The sequence below is a fragment of the Chrysochloris asiatica genome, unplaced genomic scaffold (assembly GCF_000296735.1).
Source record: "Chrysochloris asiatica unplaced genomic scaffold, ChrAsi1.0 scaffold00007, whole genome shotgun sequence".
Classification (NCBI taxonomy): Eukaryota; Metazoa; Chordata; class Mammalia; order Afrosoricida; family Chrysochloridae; genus Chrysochloris; species Chrysochloris asiatica.
Window position 1 is genome coordinate 20,461,723 of NW_006408525.1, and position 18,936 is coordinate 20,480,658.

Sequence of the window (18,936 nt, forward strand, 5' to 3'; positions counted from 1 at the left end):
TCATAGCGACCCTGCACAGGGTTTCCGAGGCTGCAAATCTTTATGGGAGCAGAAAGCCTCATCTTTTTCCAGCAGAACAGCTGGTAGTTTCGAACTGCCGACCTTGAGGTTAGCAGTCCAACTTGTAACCATTACACTACTAACACCCCAGAAAATCTGGTTTGTCTATGCTGGAGGATCCAGCTCAACAGTCTTGGGCCGATGTCACCCTGCCCCCAGCAGTCCCCTACTCACTCAGAGGTGGCCAGGTCTCTCTTCAGTCTGTGGAAAGTAAGGGAGAGCTGGTTAGCCAGTTCTCAGCTTTGCCCATTTGTGTCCCAGGAGTTCAGGTACATGTGGAGAGGCTCAGGTATATACCAATAGCTCCTGGCACCAGGGGATTGGACCACTGACAGTCCTCTTCTTCTGGTTGAGGACCCCCACTTCCTGAGAGGTCTGCTCCAGTGCAGCATTAGGGCCACAAAGGGTCCACAAATGTAAGTATCAGCCTCAGTGCCCTCCCTGCCCTCTTCTCCCACACTCACCGTCCCTCCCGCCGGCAGCACATGACATAGGCCAGCAGCAGGGTGAGCAGCAAGGCCACCAGCAAGGGCACCAGGAGGGTGATCAGTGCATCTGTCAGGAAGTCCCGGGCCGTGGCCTCAGTGGGTGGGCAGAAGAACGGGTCGTGTTCCAGGATCCCATCACCTGGAACGGGCATCTCATCCGCAGGCTCAGGCACCGACTTGTCCACCTGGTCAGGGAACCCAGGGCTGACCAGGAGCTGCTGGAGCAGCTAGTTGGGACAGAGAGCCCCCAGGGAACAGGGTAGGATTCCCTCCTGTCTGCCTTCCCCAGCTCGTGTGACCTAGCAGGACAAGCAGTAGACTAGCAGGCTGGAGAGACAAGCTCAAAAGAGAGGCAGGGCAGTACAATGATTAGAGCACAGCTAAGCTGCCTTGGTTGGGATCCTTGACTTGGACAAGTGTTTACCTGCATTTGCTCATCTCTAGGTGCCTCAGTTTCCTCATCTGTAAACTTAAGTGGCAATAGGGTATCTAACTCCCAGGAGTGTGTGTGAGGATAATACTTGTTGAATTTGGTGTGCCTAGCACATAGTGAGGGCCAGGAATGTTGCCCATTGCCAATCCCTGCCTGTGTGACCAGAACAAGTCTCTCCCTGCTCTGTCAGCCCCCTGGCTGCGGAGTCAGAGTCTCTCGGGGGCCCTAGATCATTGCTGTGTGCTGTTGAGTTAAGGCCAGTTCATCACCATCCCATAGGTTGCATTCTTGCAGATTGTCATGCCCTTCTCTCATGCACTGAGTGCGTTTGAACTGCCAACCTTTTGCTTAGTAGCCAAGCAGGTTTCCTTTAAGCACGTGTTAGGTCAGGTGCTGTCAAGTTGGTTCTGACCCATAGTTATCCTGTGAACGAAACACTGTCTGGTCCTGTGCCATCCTCACAACTCTTGTTACGTATGAGCCCATTGCTGCTGTCACAACGTCAGTCCATCTCATTGGGGGTCTTCCTCTTTTTCAACAATCTTCTACTTTACCTCTCTGATAATGGGTCTGAAATATGAGCGATGAAGTCTCGCCATTCTGGCTTCTAAGGAAGGAGCATTCTGATTGTACTTTTTCCAAAACAGATTTGTTTGTTCTTCTAGAAGTCCAAAGTACTTTTAACAATCTTCGCCAACACCATAATTCAAATGTATTGATTCTTCTATAGTCTTCCTTATTCGTTGTTCAATTTTCACATACTTATAAAGCTACGGAAAATACCATGGCTTGAGTCAGGAGCACATTAGTCCTGAATCTGACATCTCTGCTTATGAACACTTTAACGAGGCCTTGTGCAGCAGATTTGATTTCGTAACTGCTTCTTCCATGAGTGCTGATTGTGGATCCAAGCAAAATGAAGTCTTTGACAACTTAAGTCTTTTCTCCATTTATCATAATATTTATTGGTTCCGTTGTTAATGCTTTTTGTTTTCTTTATGTTGAGATGCAATCTATATTAGAAGCTGGAGTCTTTGATCTTCATCAGTATTTTAAGTCCTCTTTACTTTCAGCCAGCAAGGTTGTATTATCTGCATGACGCAGGTTGTTAGATACCTCAATAACCCTACTATTGGCTTAATAACCCAAGAGCAATGGCAACTGTCTTTGGTGTATACAAAATGGAGTTGAGAGTTATCCTTTTCTTACCCTGATGGCTCAGCAGTTAAGCACTTGATTGCTAACCGAAAGGTTGATGGCTAATCATTTCACTGGAGGAAGATATATTGTTGTTGTTGTTAAGTGTTGGTGAGTCATTTCTGACTCATAGCAACCCTGAATAGGAAGCTTTCCAAAGAGCAGCAGGTGTGTTTGAACAGCCGACCTTTCAGTCCAGTGCTTATCCTACAGAGCTACACCAGGACTCTGGTGGAAGATACAGCAGTCTGTAAAGATTTACAACCTTAGAAACCCTTTGGGACCATCTACTGTGTACTTTAAGGAGCTCTGGTAGCGTAGTGGTTATGAATCGGGCTGTAATCCTTAAGGTCAGCAGTTCGAAACTACCAGCCGCTCCACAGGAGAAAGATAAGGATTTCTGCTCCGGTAAAGATTTACAGCCTCGGAAATCCTTTACAGGGTCGCTATGGGTCGGAACCGACTCGACGGCACTTAACAACAAGTATATCCTTTAGGGTCATTATACAACAACAACAACAACAATATATATATATATATAGAGAGAGAGAGAGAGAGAGAGAGAGAGAGAGAGAGAGAGAGAGAGAGAGAGAGAGAGAGTGCATCAAACACGACACCTTCAAAAGGCGCAGGCTGAGCTGTTTGTAACTGCCCAGAGTGATTGATTGCTCTAGCCTTAGGTCTGAATCGCCGGGGAATCCCGGAACAGGATTGTGGACTCTGCCGCCCTCTTGTGGAGCATGGTCCCCTGCACAGTTCTCACAGGGATCAGGGAAAGAAGAACTTGAGGCGTGAGGGAGAGAATTGTGCCGGGGATCCACAGCCAGGGTCTCTCCTTACCAGGGACACATTGCACCAGGCAACACGGAAGTGGGGTGCCAAGGTGTCATAGCAGGACAGAAGTGGAGACTGGCCCTGAGCGCAGCGCGCGCGGCTGTCCGGGAACGCCACCATCTTCAGGCAGGTAGAGAAAGGTGAGGTAGAGCCCACCTTAATGTACACCCTGAGCCCAGATAGAAGCAGCTGTTAGTGAAGTGGAGGGAAGGGCTGGAGATATGGGGGTTACAGGACTCACCCTGAAATCAGGGATATGGTCAGAAGGTATAGATCACAACACTGAAGGAGGCTTCAAAAGGTCCCGGGGGGGAAATGGAATTAAGAGATAATAACATTTTTCCATGAACTTTTTGAAGCCTTCTCCATTCCCGGGGGGAAATGGAATTAAGAGATAATAACATTTTTCCATGAACTTTTTGAAGCCTTCTCGCACCTTGAACCCACCAGCTACTCTGTGGGAGAAAGATTTACAGCCTTGGCAACCCCAGGGGGAAGTTCTCTGTTCTACAGGATTGCTGTGAGTTAGAATCAGCTTGACGACAGTGAGTTTGGTTTTGGTTAGGTGATTAGGGAGACCCCTGTTCTAAGCCCACACCCCAGGTGACAGGCAAGCTATCTCCTCCTGCTTCAGGAAGCCCTCCTGGGTTGCACACCTACCCTTCCTTTCGGCCTTCGATGGGAAGAGGGACGCGGCCCCCACGGTCCAAGGCAGAGGTGATGTTGATGAGCTGGAGCTCCCCTGTCTCCCAGAGCCCCCGCAAGGCTGTGAGGAAGCGGCTGGCAGGTGTCGAGGGCAACACTTCCTCTACATCATGGCTCTGTACCAGGAACTCAGCCTGATACGGCAACAGGGGGCCTGCGTGGGCCAGGTGGGGTGTCTCAGGCCACACCCAGCCCCCAGCTCTGTCCTGCAACCCCACTCTAGGTTCCTCCGCCCCTCTCTCACGTCCCTTCCTGCCTCCCCTTCCCCTTCCCCAACACCCCACACATCACAGATCCTAACACGGCAACCTTCATGACTTGCTCAAGGCCACAAAGCCTGTCATCTGAGAAGCCAATAACTCTAGAGTCATCCAGGAAGAAGCTCTGGTAGGTAGCATAGTGACTATGAATCAGACTGCTAACCTCAAGATCAGCAGTTCGAAACTACTAACTGTTCTGTGGGAGAAAGGTGAGGCTTTCTGATCCTATAAAGATTTACAGCCTCAGAAACCCTATACACGGTCGCTATGAGTTGGAACCAACTCCACAGCACATAACCACCACCACCACTGACTATCCAGAGCTCATCTCTTAAAAGTCTTTCAAGTGCCACCTCCTCACTCAGAGTCTCCATCTCCCAGGATGCCCTGCTCCCCACTACTCTCCAGGACTCTCACTTCCACAGGACCTTTAGCCTCCAGCTTCAGAAGATCCTCATCGGTGGGGTAGGGGTGGGACAGGACTTAGTACCTGCTGGGTCTCCAATCAGCAGTACCAGTTTCTGCTGGGTAGTCTCAAAGCTGTCCCGATTGTAGGCTACTACCTGGAAGAATGGGGGAGAGAAGAAGATGGAGCCTGGCAGGAGAGGACTACATTACCACACCAAGTCAGAGGTATGGAAATTATATATGGAGTTCCTGGGCCAGGCAAATGGTAAATAGGTAAGTTTCTCAGCTGCTAACTGAAAGGTTAAGGAGCTCTGGTAGCATAGTGGTTACGAATCGGGCTGCTAATCTCACAGTCAGCAGTTTGAAACTACCAGACGTTCCGCAGGAGAAAGATGAGGCTTTCTGCTCCCGTAAAGATTTACAGCCTCAGAAACGCCGTACAGGGTCGCTATGAGTCAGAAACAACTCCATGGCACATAACAACAACAACAACAACAGAAGGGTTAGCAATTCAAGCCCACCCAAAGGTACCTCAAAAGAAGGTGATCTACTTCAGAAAAAAATCACCTACTGAAAATCCTGTGGAGCTCACAGTTCTACTCTGACACACACATGGGCTATAGGGGAGCCACGGAGTGGCAAGCAACCTACTGGGCTGCAAGTGTAAAAGATGATATGCAAATGAATGTGAGCAGACCCAGTGCTCATAGGCCACCAAGACAACCCCGCGACTTCCTGAGGGGTGGGCATGGCCCACTGAGGTCTCTGCTATACCTCGATGATCTGGCGGCCTCGATCTTCTGAGGTGGCAGTGCCGTAGAGGAAGCCGGGGTTGTGGGGGCTTCGCTGGGTGTAACGGAGCCATCGGGGCAGGTCTGGATGTCCCTGCAGGTGGGCCTGGTAGGTGATGCGGACGGAAGGTGGGACAGCTGGTAGAAGACAGGAGAGAGGGTTGGAAGCAGGATTGGAGCCTTCACCCCCTCCAGGCACCTGGGAAAGCTAACTTACGGACATGCTCGGGGAGGCGAAGGAAGGTGGCATGGTCCAAAGTGTGCACAAAGACGCGACCCACGAGTGGGTGTAGAGTGACCGGCTGGGCCTCGATGCCTGCCAGACCTGCCAGGAGACCTGTGGGGACCCCAGAGCACCCCCCAGATCAGCCTGAGTCCTGGGCCAGGAAATAAGCTCCCTGTCCCCAGCAAACCCCCACCAAGCTCTGGTGACCCTGTGTGAGAGAAGGGGGCTCCTTGATGAGCTTGCAGGAGAGGTTATGAGGGGGCAGGGGCAGACCCATGACTGGTTCCCACCTTACCCATGGCAATACTATTTCTGGGCCTAGTTCCTTTATTCGAATTCATGGGAGGGACACCTCCCCCCCCCCCACCTTCCCAATGCTCATTTTAGCCCTTATTGGGGTCACAGTGGGCAGAGCCTGAAGTTTGGTTGGAGGAGTGTGCATGCACGTGTGTTCTGCCACAAGAATCCACCCTGAGCATCTGGGAGCCTGGGAAGGGAGAGGAAAGAAGGCACCTTGGAGTGGGAGGGAGACAGTAATGGACCCCACCCCACCATCTTCTCTTCCTAGTACTGGGAGGAGCAAGACCTGGCCAATGGAACTGAGTCCAGGGGACCTGCATCAGAAGAGGACCCTTGGCCTACCCAGCAGCCTCTTGCCCAGGGCCAAATTTAGCCTGGACCTCAACAGAAGTGGCAGCGGTTCAGCCAGATCATTAAAGGGCCCAGGGCCCCCCAGGACCTAGGACATCCTCAGCCCTCAGAGCTCCTATCCCTACATTTCAGAACCCACAGCCCACAGCCCAGCTCCCCGTCCCAGTTCCCTGGACTCCCAGCAGCAGGCTCATAAACACCCCAAAGCTCCTCCAGCCTCTGCTTCACCCATTCCAGCTCCCTCCCTGGAGAACCTTCTATTAGAATTATCTTTCTCACCACCCCTCACCCCAGAAACTTCCCTGAAGAGGGCCCCAACTTGCCCACAAGGAGAGAAATCCAGACCCGTGTTGCTGCCATGGCTTCCCCAGCCTGGCAGGGCCCCATGAGTGACAGGGACAAGAGCAGGGAAGGAGGGAGGGCAGAGGGGAGGCGTGGAGCAGCTGGGTTCCTCCTCACCCCCACGCAGAGCAGACATTGAATCTGAGTGGACACCGTCCTCACAGAACAGCGTTTCTTCTGTGCTCCTCACTTCGTTCCGTTGCCCAGAGGATGCTTTCTGAAATGCCAGCCTAATGACATCAGTTCTCCTATAAAGTCCCAATGGCTGCTAGTGCCCTTAGTTCACCAGCTGAGGATGGCTACTGTTGTTATTGAATTAGGAACCCCCAAATATGTACCGTAAATCCTAATCCCCTTACCTGTGGTTAGAATGAGGAAATATTAGTGTGGAGGTGGTGGTGTGTCGTGAAGTCAGTTCTGACTCACAGTGACCCTGTATAGATCTACAGATCTTTATGGGAGCAGAAAGCCTCCTCTTTCTCTCACACAAATAACTTAGTGGTTAAGTGCTTGGCTTCTAACCCAAAGGTTGGTAGCCCCAACCTACCAGCTACTCTATAGAAGAAAGATACGACCATCTTCTATAGAGACTACAGTTTTGGAACCCTACGGGGCAATTCCACTGTCTATAGGGTCGCCATGTGTTGGAACCAACTGTATGGCCACGGATTTTGAGATTCTATTAGTGTAAGGTGTGTCTTAAATCAATCTCTTTTGAGATATAAAAGAGCCGACTGAGCAAGCAAGCAGAGATGGGGAAGACAGATGTCATGACACAAGGAGATCATTAAGAAGCCAAGGAAAAGAAGAAACTGAAAAGAAAGTACAAAGAGCTGACCAAGGAAGGGAGCTTTGCCTTACAGCCAGGCCTTCTAGCCTCTTAAACTGTGAGAAATAAGTTTCTGTTTATTCAAGTCACCGACTTGTGGTATTTCTGTTGTTGTTGTTAAGTGCTATTCCACTGGTTCCGACTCATAGTGACCCTGTATAGAGTTTCTGAAGAGTGGCTGGTGCGTTTGAATCACCAACGTTGCAGCTAGCAGTCCAGGGCTTATCCTACAGCGCCACACCAGGACTCCATTGCTGTTATAACAGCATTGGTGTTGTTGTAAAGTACCGTGGAGTCAGTTCCGACTCATAGCGGCCCTGTATAGGGTTTCCGAAGCTGTAAATCTTTACGGGAGCAGAAAGCCTCATCTTTCTCCCACGGAACAGCTGGTAGTTTCGAACTGCTGACCTTGAGGTTATCAACCCGACTCGTAACCACTACACTACCAGAGCTTCTTAGATAACTAAGAAAGAGACCAAGAGTGGGTTTAGTTATGTTGTTGTTGTTGTTAAGTGCCGTCGAGTCGGGTCCGACCCATAGCGACCCTGTACAGGGTTTCCGAGGGTGTAAATCCTTACGGGAGTAGAAAGCCTCATCTTTCTCCCGCGGAGCAGCTGGTAGTTTTGAACCGCTGACCTTAAGGTTCGCAGCCCGATTCGTAACCACTACGCTACCAGAGCTCCTTGGGTTTAGTTATGTTTCCTAGTTATTTGTCCCTTCAGTACCTGGCCATCCCATCTAGGATCATGTCTTCACACTGCTCTTCCCTCCTTGCCACCCCACCTCACTGCCATTGCCCTGGCTACCCGGAAGCCACACCTTGCTGCTCCCTAGCCTGACATTCACAGGCCTTCACAACTTCCCTCTCTGCCTGGAGTTCCCTTCCTGCCCTCATTCAACCTGCACGCTTCCACTAGCCTCCCAAGACTTAGTACAGATAGCCTCTCCCCTTGGCAGCCTTTCTGACCCCCAGCCCTTTAGCTCTACTGGGTGTCCTTTAGGTCCTGTACACATTCCTATTCCAATGCTAAGCACACAACCTGTGCAGGCTGTGAGCTCTTTGGAGACTAAACCAAACGTTCTGACTCATGGTGATCCCATGTGTTTCAGAGTAGAACTCTCTCCATAGGTTTTCATTGGCTGTGATCTTTTAGAAGTAGATTGTCAGAATTTCTTTGGAGGCACTTCTGGGTGAACTGCAGCTGCCAAGCTTTCAGTTAGTGGTAAAATTCACAACCATTTTTGCCACCCAGGAACTCCCCTTGGAGACTAGAATCTGATGATCTTTGTATCCCTGGATCTGGTGCAGGACCTGGCACATAGAAGGTATAGAAGACTAGGTTCCTTTACAATATTCAGTCCATTCGTCCAGCCTTATCCTCAGACCAAGCATCCTCAGTGGGTACTCAAGGACAGGACCAGCCAGGTGGAGACAGTTGAAAGGATGAGGAGCTCTCTCTTGCTCAGGGGCACTGACTGAGTCCCACCTGGGTTGGTCACTAGAGGTGTGGCCTGGAGGTAGTTACTCAATCTCTTAGTTTCTGGAAAACAACGTTCTCCTCTGGGAATCATTGTGCGCAATCAGCAAACCAATAAATTCAGCACAGATTTATTGATCACCTACTATGTGACAGGCACTGAGGGTTCAGTGAGATGCAAATCTGCCCAGAGACTGCCTGATGGTGGGAATCATAGCTGGTCCTTATTGCTACTGTACTGAAGCTTTTACATATTGTTATTGGTAAGTGCTCTGGAGTTGGCTCTGGATCATAGTAACCCTGTATAGGGTTTCTAAGGCTATAAATCTTGGCAAGAGTAGAAAACCTCATCTTTCTCCCATGGAACAGATGGTGGGCTTGAACTGCAACCTGGTGGCTCACAGTCCAGGACTTATCCTATATTAACTCACTTCCTTCCCATAGCAGTTCCACGAGGCAAGTACTATCATTATCACTCCCATTTTACAGATGAAAAACTGAGGTACAGCTGATGAGTTGAATGCATGCAAAGCATTTTTTATGAATTAAAGGCTTACTAAATGTAGCTGTTGTGCATTCTGACTGAACACCACTTATTCCTTCCTGCATCTTAGTCCTGGAATGAAGTAGGGGGTGCCTTTCTCTCCACTCAAAGCAGCAAAGAGACACCACTCCCTAGGTGCCCTGAGAGGGAGAGACACTGACTCATGGATTCCAGGGGTCCACAGTCCTTGGTGGTCAGGTATGAGTCTATTATGAGAGCAGTAGGATGAAGGTGCTGCCCACCTCAACCCTGAGTAAACACCCTGGGTAAGGACATCCAGGACCTGGTCAAGGTCAAACCTCAGGGATAAAGTCTGTGGATTGGGGTGACTTGTAGGTAGGTTACTTAGTCCTTGTCCCTTCCTCTCTCTCCCACCTGACTGTCCCACCCATCCCTAGAGAGTCACTAAATTCCAGAGTCAGCATCCACTCAGCTTCTCAGGTGGTGTGTTTGCCCCAGAATCACCTTGGCATCCCAGCTGCGCCTTCTCAGGGATGGGGGACAAGAGGGAAGAATACTCTGGAGGCAGAGAAAGAGTTGGAGGGTTCTGGGCCAGCTGCCCAGGCCTCAGCCCCTTAGCGGCTCCATGTGACTCCCTGCCCCGCCCCCCTGCTGCCTTCCTTGCTATTTTTGGAGCCACCCACTCACAGCCTCAGCTGTCTTAAGGTGGCAGTGCCACCAGGCCCAGGGAGGCCTTCCTTACTGAAGAGTTGTACCCACTTCCCCTGGGGAGATCCTCTCAGGGGAGCCAGCTGGAAGCCTCAGGAAAGCCTCTCCTGGTTCCAGGCTCACCTGAATCCTCCAGGTTTCTATCTGGGCTGCAAACTTCCTGCTGTGACTGGGGGGTGGGATGGGGTCACATTTTAAAGTAAAACAAAAATCCATAGAACAATGTATCTATTACCTCATTAATTATGAACTCATGGCCAATCTGATTTAAGCTATACACTTCCCATTTTCCCCTCTCCATTGGATTTCACGTATGACTACTTTAGAGCATCTCTCTAAAAGATGTTGCTGTTGTTGGGTACCACTGAGTCAATTTCAACTCAAAGTTACAGATTAAAACTGCCCCATTGAGTTTTCTAGACTGTAATCTTTGTGGGTGGAAAACTACAGCCTTCAGTATGGATTGCATCTCAACATAAAATAAAAATCCTCACAACTGGACCCATAAATAACATCATGATAAATACAGAAAAGACTGAAGTTGACCAAGACTTCATTTTGCTTGGATCCATTATCAATATTCATGGAAGCAGCAGCCAAGAAATCAAACAACATATTGCATATGGGGCAAATCTGCTTCAAAGAACCTCTTAAAAATGCTAAAGAGCAAAGATGTTCACTTTGGGGGACGAAGGGATACCTGCTCCTAACCATGCAAGTCATCTCATATGCAAGTGAAAGTTGGGCAATAAATACAGAAGACAGGAGAAGACGTGATGCATTTGAATTATGGTATCAGAGAAGAATATTGACAGTACCATGGACTACCTACCGAAGAACAACCAAATCTGTCTTGGAAGAAATAGAGCCAGAATGCTCCTTATAGAATGGCGAGACTTTGTCTTTCATATTTTGGACATGCTGTCAAGAGGGACCAGTCCCTGGAGAAGGATATCATGTTTGGTAAAGTGGAGGGTCAGTGAAAAAGAGGAAGTTCCTCAACAAGATGGAATGACACGAAAGGAAATGCAGATAGGTCTCTTGTGATACAATAGTGAATAATTGTTATCAGGACTGATTGTGAGGGTTAGAAATGTAAAGGTAGATGTTTTATAGCAAGGAGGAGAGTGACTAACTTTGCAGTCTAGGAGCGGAGGTCCCTGGGACCATGAAGGGAGAAGAGCGGAAAGTAGGACCCTACCCAGAGAAGCAGTGATGCCAGAGATGGAGGCAGAGAAGATGATGTGGAGAGATGGAGCAGTTGGGGACTTTAGACCCAGAGGGGCTATGTGCTGATGATGGAGGGGCAGGCTTGCAGGTAAATCCTTTGGTTGGTTGATGATGCATGGAGGGGATTGGAACCATGGCAATGAAACGATATGTGATAGGATGAAGGTAAAACTAATGTTCTCCCATGTAAACTATCACATAATTCACAATAAAACATTAAAGCAAAAAGATGGAATGACACAGTTACTACCACAATGACTCACATATAACACCCATTGTGAGGATGCACAGGCCTGGGCAGGGTTTCATTCTGATGTGCATAAGGTTGCTATGAGTTGGAAAGGACTGGAAGAGACCTCACAACACAAATATCTCTATGGGAACAGATTCCCATATCTTTCTTCCACTGAGTGGGTTCCAACCATCAACCTCTCAGTTAGCAGACAAGCACTAAACCATTGCACCCCCAGCTCTCTAAAAGATGCTGTTGTTGTTGACAATAACCAATCACAATTATTATACCTAATCGCATTATTGTATCTAAAAATTAATTATAATTTCTTAACACCAAATATCACGACTCCTAGTGTGGTGCTTGCTGTAGGATCAGCACTGAATTGCAAACCACAAGATCTGTGTGGTTCAAACCACCAGATGCTTCTCTGCAACCCTGCTAGGAACACCAAGGATGCCAGATTTCCAGGGTTCAAATTTCCAATTGTCTCATAAATGTCAAAATTTGTTTGATCAGGATTCAACTAAAGTGTCCACATTGTAACTGATTGATAGGTCTCTTGTCAGTCTCTTAACCTGTAGGTCTTGCTCCTCTCTCTCTCTCTCCTCCTTAAAGAAACCAGGACATTTGTTCTAGAGAGTTTCCTGTAGTCTGGATTCTGCTGATTGCTTCTCCATGGTGTTCTTTCACATATTCCTCCGACCTGGGCATCTTCTGTAAATTGTATTTCCTGTAAACTGCTATGTCCTATACATTTGTAGCAAGGAACTCTGGTAGCCTAGTGATTATGAATCAGACTGTGAACCTCAAGGTCAGCAGTTGGAAACTACCAGCTGTTCTGCGGGAGAAAGATGAGGCTATCTGCTCCCGTAAAGATTTACAGCCTCAGAAACCCCGTACAGGGCCGCTATGAGTCGGAACTGACACCACAGCACATAACCAACTAACCATACATTGTAGCAGAGTCCTGATGTGGCACTGTGGGTTAATGCAAAGCCATTTGAACTGCAAGGTTGGCAGTTCAAGGTCACCAGCTGCTCCTTGGAAACCCCATACAGGGTCGCTATGGGTCAAAACCAGCTCGATGGCATTTACAACAATACACATTGTAGCTGGATCTAGCGGCCTGAGCAGGTTCAGTTTTCTCTGGCAAGACTGTTTTATAGATGGTGGAGTTGCTTCTTCCATAGGGGGTACAGATAAAATCTCCTCTCTGTGGTATATGTAGCCACTAACACTCATCTTGATGATGGGTTGCAAATGGTGATATCCAAATTTGGTTACTTCTTCCTTTATTAGCTGGAACTACTCTAGACAGAGAAACTGACTCGCCCTTAATGTTTTGGCACAGTTCCTGTAAGAAAGACAGGATAAACGCTTTATTTTATTTTATTTTATTTTATTTTATTTTATTAGATGAGTGGTTCTTGAGCATCCCTCAAACCTTGACCAATTAGTTATTTTTAATTAGTAGTGTAAGTATGACCTTGTGACTTTAAATTTATCTCCTTGCTTCAATTAATTGCAGCTAGGGCTGTTAATCTCATGGTCAGCAGTTCGAAACTACCAACTCTTCCGCAAGAGAAAGATGCGGCTTTCTGCTCCCGCAAAGATTTACAGTCTCGGAAATCCTGTACACAGTCGCTATGAGTCGGAACGGACTCCACGGCACATAACAACAACAACAACAATGTCCTTACAAGCACTCAGGTTGGCCCAGTTGAAGCATCCATCTGGGAAGCTGAGGAGTCAGGTTTGGGCATTTTTGTGGCACTCAGGCTTGTCTCTGAAAGCTCAGCCAATTTCCCTGTCTATGCTTTCTCCTGGTGTCCCAGTTCGTTCCTCAGCTCTTAATCTCGGTCTATACTTAGTTGTTATTAGCATCTGTCTCCCCAGCTTTATGCCCAGTCTCTGTTCATCAGTGCCCCCATTTACTTAGTCCCTTTGGTTCTTTGTCTCCGTCTTTCCTCAGCTCAGTGAATATTTGCTGAATGAATGAATGAACCCATCTCTCAACTCTGGTTCCATTTCAGTGTCTATAAACCTAAATCTCCCCTAATCTCTTGATCTCTGTGGTCGTTTTTGTTGTTTTTTCCCCCCTGTATCTGCAGCTAAAACGGGGATAATAGGTTGTCGTGAGGGACAAAGGAAAAGAATTCTCCTCATTGTGATCTGTTCTTGCATCTGCCTCACAGACTCCACCCACAGTTTTCTTCCCCACCCCCTTCACCTCCCCATGCTCCAACAACAAAGAGTGCACTTTGGTCAGTCCGCCACGAGAGAGCGCATTCGCTTGTTCCAACACGACCTGCGCCTGCGCACTGTTGGACTGGAGGGGGAGGGGTGATGAAGGCGGAGAGGGGTGATGAAGGCGGAGGGTGGCCCTCCCCCTCCTGGGGGATGCGCGTCAGAAGAGCGTGCAAAACGCAGAGGTCAGAGAGGGCGACGGAGGAGGGGACCCAAGATTCGGCCCACCTCGATTTCCCCTTCCGGATCCAGAGGATGTTCTTCCGAATGAGGATAGGGAGGTGAGTCCGCATAAAGGCCAGGGACTGAACTTAATGATCTTTCCCCACCCCTCACACATCCCACAACTCTGCACCCACCCTTAGACTTTCAAGGACATTCCCTCATAACTCCAGTTCACCTCCACCCGACCTTCACGACATTTTGGGTCACCAGACACACACACACACACACACACACACACACCTCTTTTTACTGGTGGATTTCTGCCTTCAAAGGGTTTCTACTGAGCCTTGTGACCCCAGGAGACCACCCATCAGAGCATGAGAATACAAGAATAATTCTTGGCTAAACTTAAGCTTACAGAATGAAAAACAGAGGGGAGAAATTGTTGGAGCCCCAAAGCACAACATTCTGCAGAGGTCCCACCCAGACACTCCCTCTCTGGAAAGAGGGGTGTTGTTGTTAAGTGCCATCGAGTCAATTCTGACCCACAGGGACCCTGTATAGGGTTTCCAAGGAGCAGCTGGGGAGCTTGAACCGCCAACCTTGCAGTTCAAAGGACTTTGCAGTCTGACTGCATTAACCCACAGCGCCACACCAGGACTCCAAAGAAGGTATCAAGGATCAAATGAGATAATGGAAGCCAAAGTGTTTTGTAAACTGTAAAGCTCTGGAGAAAGTTAGGGGGTCTTTTCTTTATTTATAACTCACAATGCTAGGCAGTAGCTGCCCAGGGCCAGCCCATTAGCACAGGTTTAGAAACCATGACTCCATGGTAGACGGATTAGGAAAATAGAAGAGACAAAAATCTTTGTAATTGATACTATTATTCCTCTAGAAAACCAAAGAGCTTCTACAGCCATGTTATTAGTGATATTAAGAAAGCTCATCATGAACTTGACCTATACTCATGGAGGTTGTTGTTTTTTGTTTAAGTACCATGGAGTCGGTTCCGACTCATAGTGACCCTGCATAGGGTTCCCGAGGCTGTAAATCTTTACCGGAGCAGAACGACTCATCTTTCTCCCGAGGAACCACTGGTAGTTTTGAACTGCCGACCTTGAGGCAGTAGCTCTAAATACCAACAGAGATGGAAGGAGTCTTCACATCAAGTATCAGTGCTATCCCCTCTGTACACAGGGTTGATAGGGACGGGCAACTTAGACACTGGCTACCTAAAATGAGGGGGCCATAAAGGCACAAAGTGACTGGCTTACAAGGTTTCAAGATGGAGTTTAATTTAAGAGTGTGGGAGGGAAGATACAGTCCCCACAGAATAGTTTTCATCTTGTCTAGATGGCTCTGGGGATAAGATTTTTATGATTCAATAGTGAGTAATTGTTATCATGACTAATTGCGACTGTCACAGTTATAAAGGTAGAAGTTTTGTAACAAAATCGGGGGAGTAGTTAATCTTACAGTCCAGAAACAGAGGACCCAGGACCATCAAGGGAGAAGAGTACAATCAGAATGCAGGACCTTATCCAGAGAAGCAGAGATACCAGAGAAGGAGGCAGAGATGGGGATATGGAGAGAGGGAGCAGCTTAGGACTCCAGATTCATGGGAAGAGAATGACTGAAAGTTGGTGACCAGGAGGCAGACTTGAAGAATGTGCCCTTTGGTGGTGTAAATTATTATATATGCCTGAGTGTTTTAAAAAATTTTTAAATGTTAAAATGAATAGAGAGAAACACTGTTAACTGATAGTACATGGAGGGGATTATAATCATTGTAATGAAACAAGGTGTATGATTTGTTGAATGTAAAACTGATGATCTGCCCTGTAAACTTTCACTCAATTCACAATGTTGTTGTTAAGTGCCATCGAGTCGGGTCCGACCCATAGCGACCCTGTACAGGGTTTCCGAGGGTGTTGTAAATCTTTACGGGAGTAGAAAGCCTCATCTTTCTCCCGCGGAGCGACTGGTAGTTTCGAACCGCTGACCTTAAGGTTCACAGCCCGATTCGTAACCACTACGCTACCAGAGCTCCTTTAGAAACTTAAAAAAAAAAAAGCTCATCAAAGTTACTAGACAAAGTTCAACATCCAAATGCAAATAAAGAGGTGCCTTCTTAGCGCAGTAGGCAGCGTGTCAGTCTCCTAACCAAATGCAAATAAAGAATGATACAAACTTTGTCAGTGTTTTTATACTCAGATCTGGAGGGTGGTGGGGGGACAGTCTCGGGTTCCTCCAATCTCTTTCTGACCAGTAAACTCGATCTTTTTATTATTGTTGTTGTTGAGTGCCGCCAAGTCGGTTCCAACCCATAGCCACCCTGTATAGGGTTTCCAAGATGCAGCTGGTGAGCTTGAACCACCGACCTTGTGGTTCAAACCAACTTCGCAGTCCAGCGCATTAACCCAGTTTTGTTCCACATTTTCTCCCACTCTGTCTGGGACCCTCTAAGGTGATAGTGGTATTCAGGCACCATCTAGTTCTTCTGGTCTCAGTCATGGAAACTGATGTTCACATGTTCCATTAGTTTGTAGGTCTAATGGATTCCAAGCCTCTTAAATTCTTATCACTCTTCCTTTATTCCGCACATGGAGAGACCAATAGCTAGCTGCACCTTGGATAGCTGCTCATGAACTTTTAAGATCCTATACACTACTCACCCAAGTAGGATGTAGAATATTGTCTTTGTGGACTATGAGATGATATATTTTTAAAAATCATTCACAATAAAAATTTAAATTGCACAGCACCTGAAAGAAAATTACAAGAGATGTTTCAAGATATCTATGTAGAAAATATTATTATAGGCTATGAAAAGAATAAATATGTATTAAGTTTATGGGTTTGTTGTTGTTAAGTGCCCAAAAGTCTGTTCTGACTCATAGTGACTTTGTATAGGGTTTCCAAGAAGCAGCTTGTGAGTATGAACCACTGACCTTGCAGTTACCAGTCCAGTGTTTATTCTATAGCGCCATACGTGGAATCTAGTTTATGGATTAGAAGCTTCAATATCACAAAGATGATTCCATCCATGGTGATCTATCAATTCAACGATAGTCTAATAAAGATCCCAATAGGATTTTTTTCATGGAGTTAGGCTAAAAATCATGTGGAATAGCAAAGGGCCAACAAGAGTCTAGACAATTCTGAAAAAGACTGAGAGAATCGGTCCTACCAGATAGCAAGATTTATTTGAAAGCGATAGTAATTAAAACAATGTGGTATTGGTGCTGGGCTAGACAAAGAAATCAATAGAACAGAGTACCCAGAAACAGATCCAAGCATATGTGGGAATTTGATTTACAATAGTGGTTGCGTTGCAACTCAGTGAAAGAGAATAGACAACTCAATAAAAAGTGTCACAACAATTAGTTTTGTTTTGTTTGTTTTTTGTGGTAAAAATATATGTAACAGAACATCTGCCATTTCAACATTTTTTACATGTACATTTCAGTGACACCAATTACGTTCATCATGTGCAACCATTCCCACAATCCGTTTCCAAATGACAATCAGCATTTCATATGTAAACTCTTCACACTATCCACAAAGACTAATTCCAGATGGACTAAAGACCTAAAAACTTAAAAATAATTAGAAGGAAATGTAGAGGGTCTCAGGGTATGAAAGTATTTCTTAGACAACAGATCAATTGATTTTACTACATTAAGAATAAATAAAAGACCTCTGCTATGCAAAGACATTGCAAACCAAGTTAAAAGACAAGTGACAGTCTGGAGCACATAACACAGATAAAGAGTTAATATCCAAAATATGTCCCTGGGTTATGCAAACGGTTAATGCACTCTGCTGACAACGGAAAGAAGAAAGATCTGGTAGTGCACTTCCTAAAAATCATCTATTGAAAATCCTAGGGAGTACAGTTCTACTCTGACACACATGGAGTAACCATGAGTAGGAGTCTACCAGATGGCAACTGAAGAGATATGCAAAGTCCTCTGACAAATCAATAAGACAAGGCAGTCCTTTTGAGTGCCAACTGAAATGGTATTCTGTCTCATTTTCTTCCCTAATAGGACCCCAATTTTATTCCAGCATTAGCAGTTTGGTCTGGGCTGTGGGGAAGGCTGGACCTTCCCTGTTCCCATAAGGTAAATTAATTGGTCTAAATATAGCATGGTAATTTGGTTGTTCTGGGTTCCTTAACGATTTACAGCCTTGGAAACCCTTCAGAACAAGCAGTCCTGTGCTGTATGATAAGCAGCAGACCAGAAAGTTTGGTTTGAAACACAAGGTCGGTGGCTCAAACTCAACAGCCACTCCTTGGAAACCCCACACAGGGTTGTTATGAGTTGGAACCAATTAGGCAGCACTTAACAACAATAACAACCACAACAATGGGTTGTTAAGAGGCAGACCAACTCACTGGATTTTGATCAGCTATTGGATGAGGTACGAGCATATATACCTTTCTGGTTCATGAAACCGGAAGGGAGATGTACTTGGGGGCGTCAACTGGAACGAGACACTGAGAAGGAAACATCCACTTTCTTTTGTGTTTGGACAGTGCCTTCAGGAGACACCCAGAACTGAGGCAGCCATTCTGGAATTGTGAGGAGGCCAACTTAAGAAGCCAGCCAAAATGATGACGAGAATCCTGATGTCACAGTTGAGTCTCTGATTAAACAACCCTGGGACTTCTTAAAAGAAGCCCTGCTTGTGCATTGGTTAAAGCCCTCCACTCCTTACTAAAAGGTTTGAACCCACCAGCCACTCCAGGAGAAAGATGACAGTCTACTTCTACAAAGATTTAGAGCCTTGGAAAACGTATGGGTCAATTCTATTCTATCCTATATGGCTGCTGTGAGTTGGAATTGACTTGATATGGTTGTTGTTGTTGTTAAATGCCGTTGAGTTGGTTCCGACTCATAATGACCCTGTATTAGGTTTCTAAGGAGCTGTTTGTGGGTTTGAATTGCCGACATTGTGGTTTGCAGTTCAGTGCTGATCCTACAACGCCACAACGGGAGTCCAATAGGTTTGGTTTTGGGGGACTTCTTGTGGGAAGCCTAGTGGCACAGTCATTAAATGATGCATGGCTGCCAACTGAAGGGTGGGTTGTGGCAATCTATTGGCCACTCCGTGGGAGAAAGATGTGACAATTTGCT

General features: G+C 47.0%; 1 protein-coding gene across 1 annotated transcript in view; it reads right to left on the reverse strand.

The window, feature by feature from the left end:
• The window catches only part of SGCA (sarcoglycan, alpha (50kDa dystrophin-associated glycoprotein)), a 12,145-nt gene extending 5,702 nt beyond the window's left edge, over positions 1-6,443 (reverse strand). The window contains exons 1-8 of the mRNA XM_006832468.1: positions 6,377-6,443; positions 5,394-5,513; positions 5,160-5,314; positions 4,468-4,540; positions 3,673-3,871; positions 3,019-3,181; positions 525-733; positions 235-261 (exon numbers count right to left, since the gene is read on the reverse strand). Of these exons, the coding sequence (XP_006832531.1) occupies positions 235-261; positions 525-733; positions 3,019-3,181; positions 3,673-3,871; positions 4,468-4,540; positions 5,160-5,314; positions 5,394-5,513; positions 6,377-6,440 (1,010 nt within the window). The 5' untranslated portion in view covers positions 6,441-6,443. The remainder of the gene's footprint in view (positions 1-234; positions 262-524; positions 734-3,018; positions 3,182-3,672; positions 3,872-4,467; positions 4,541-5,159; positions 5,315-5,393; positions 5,514-6,376) is intronic.
• Positions 6,444-18,936: the final 12,493 nt, after the last annotated feature.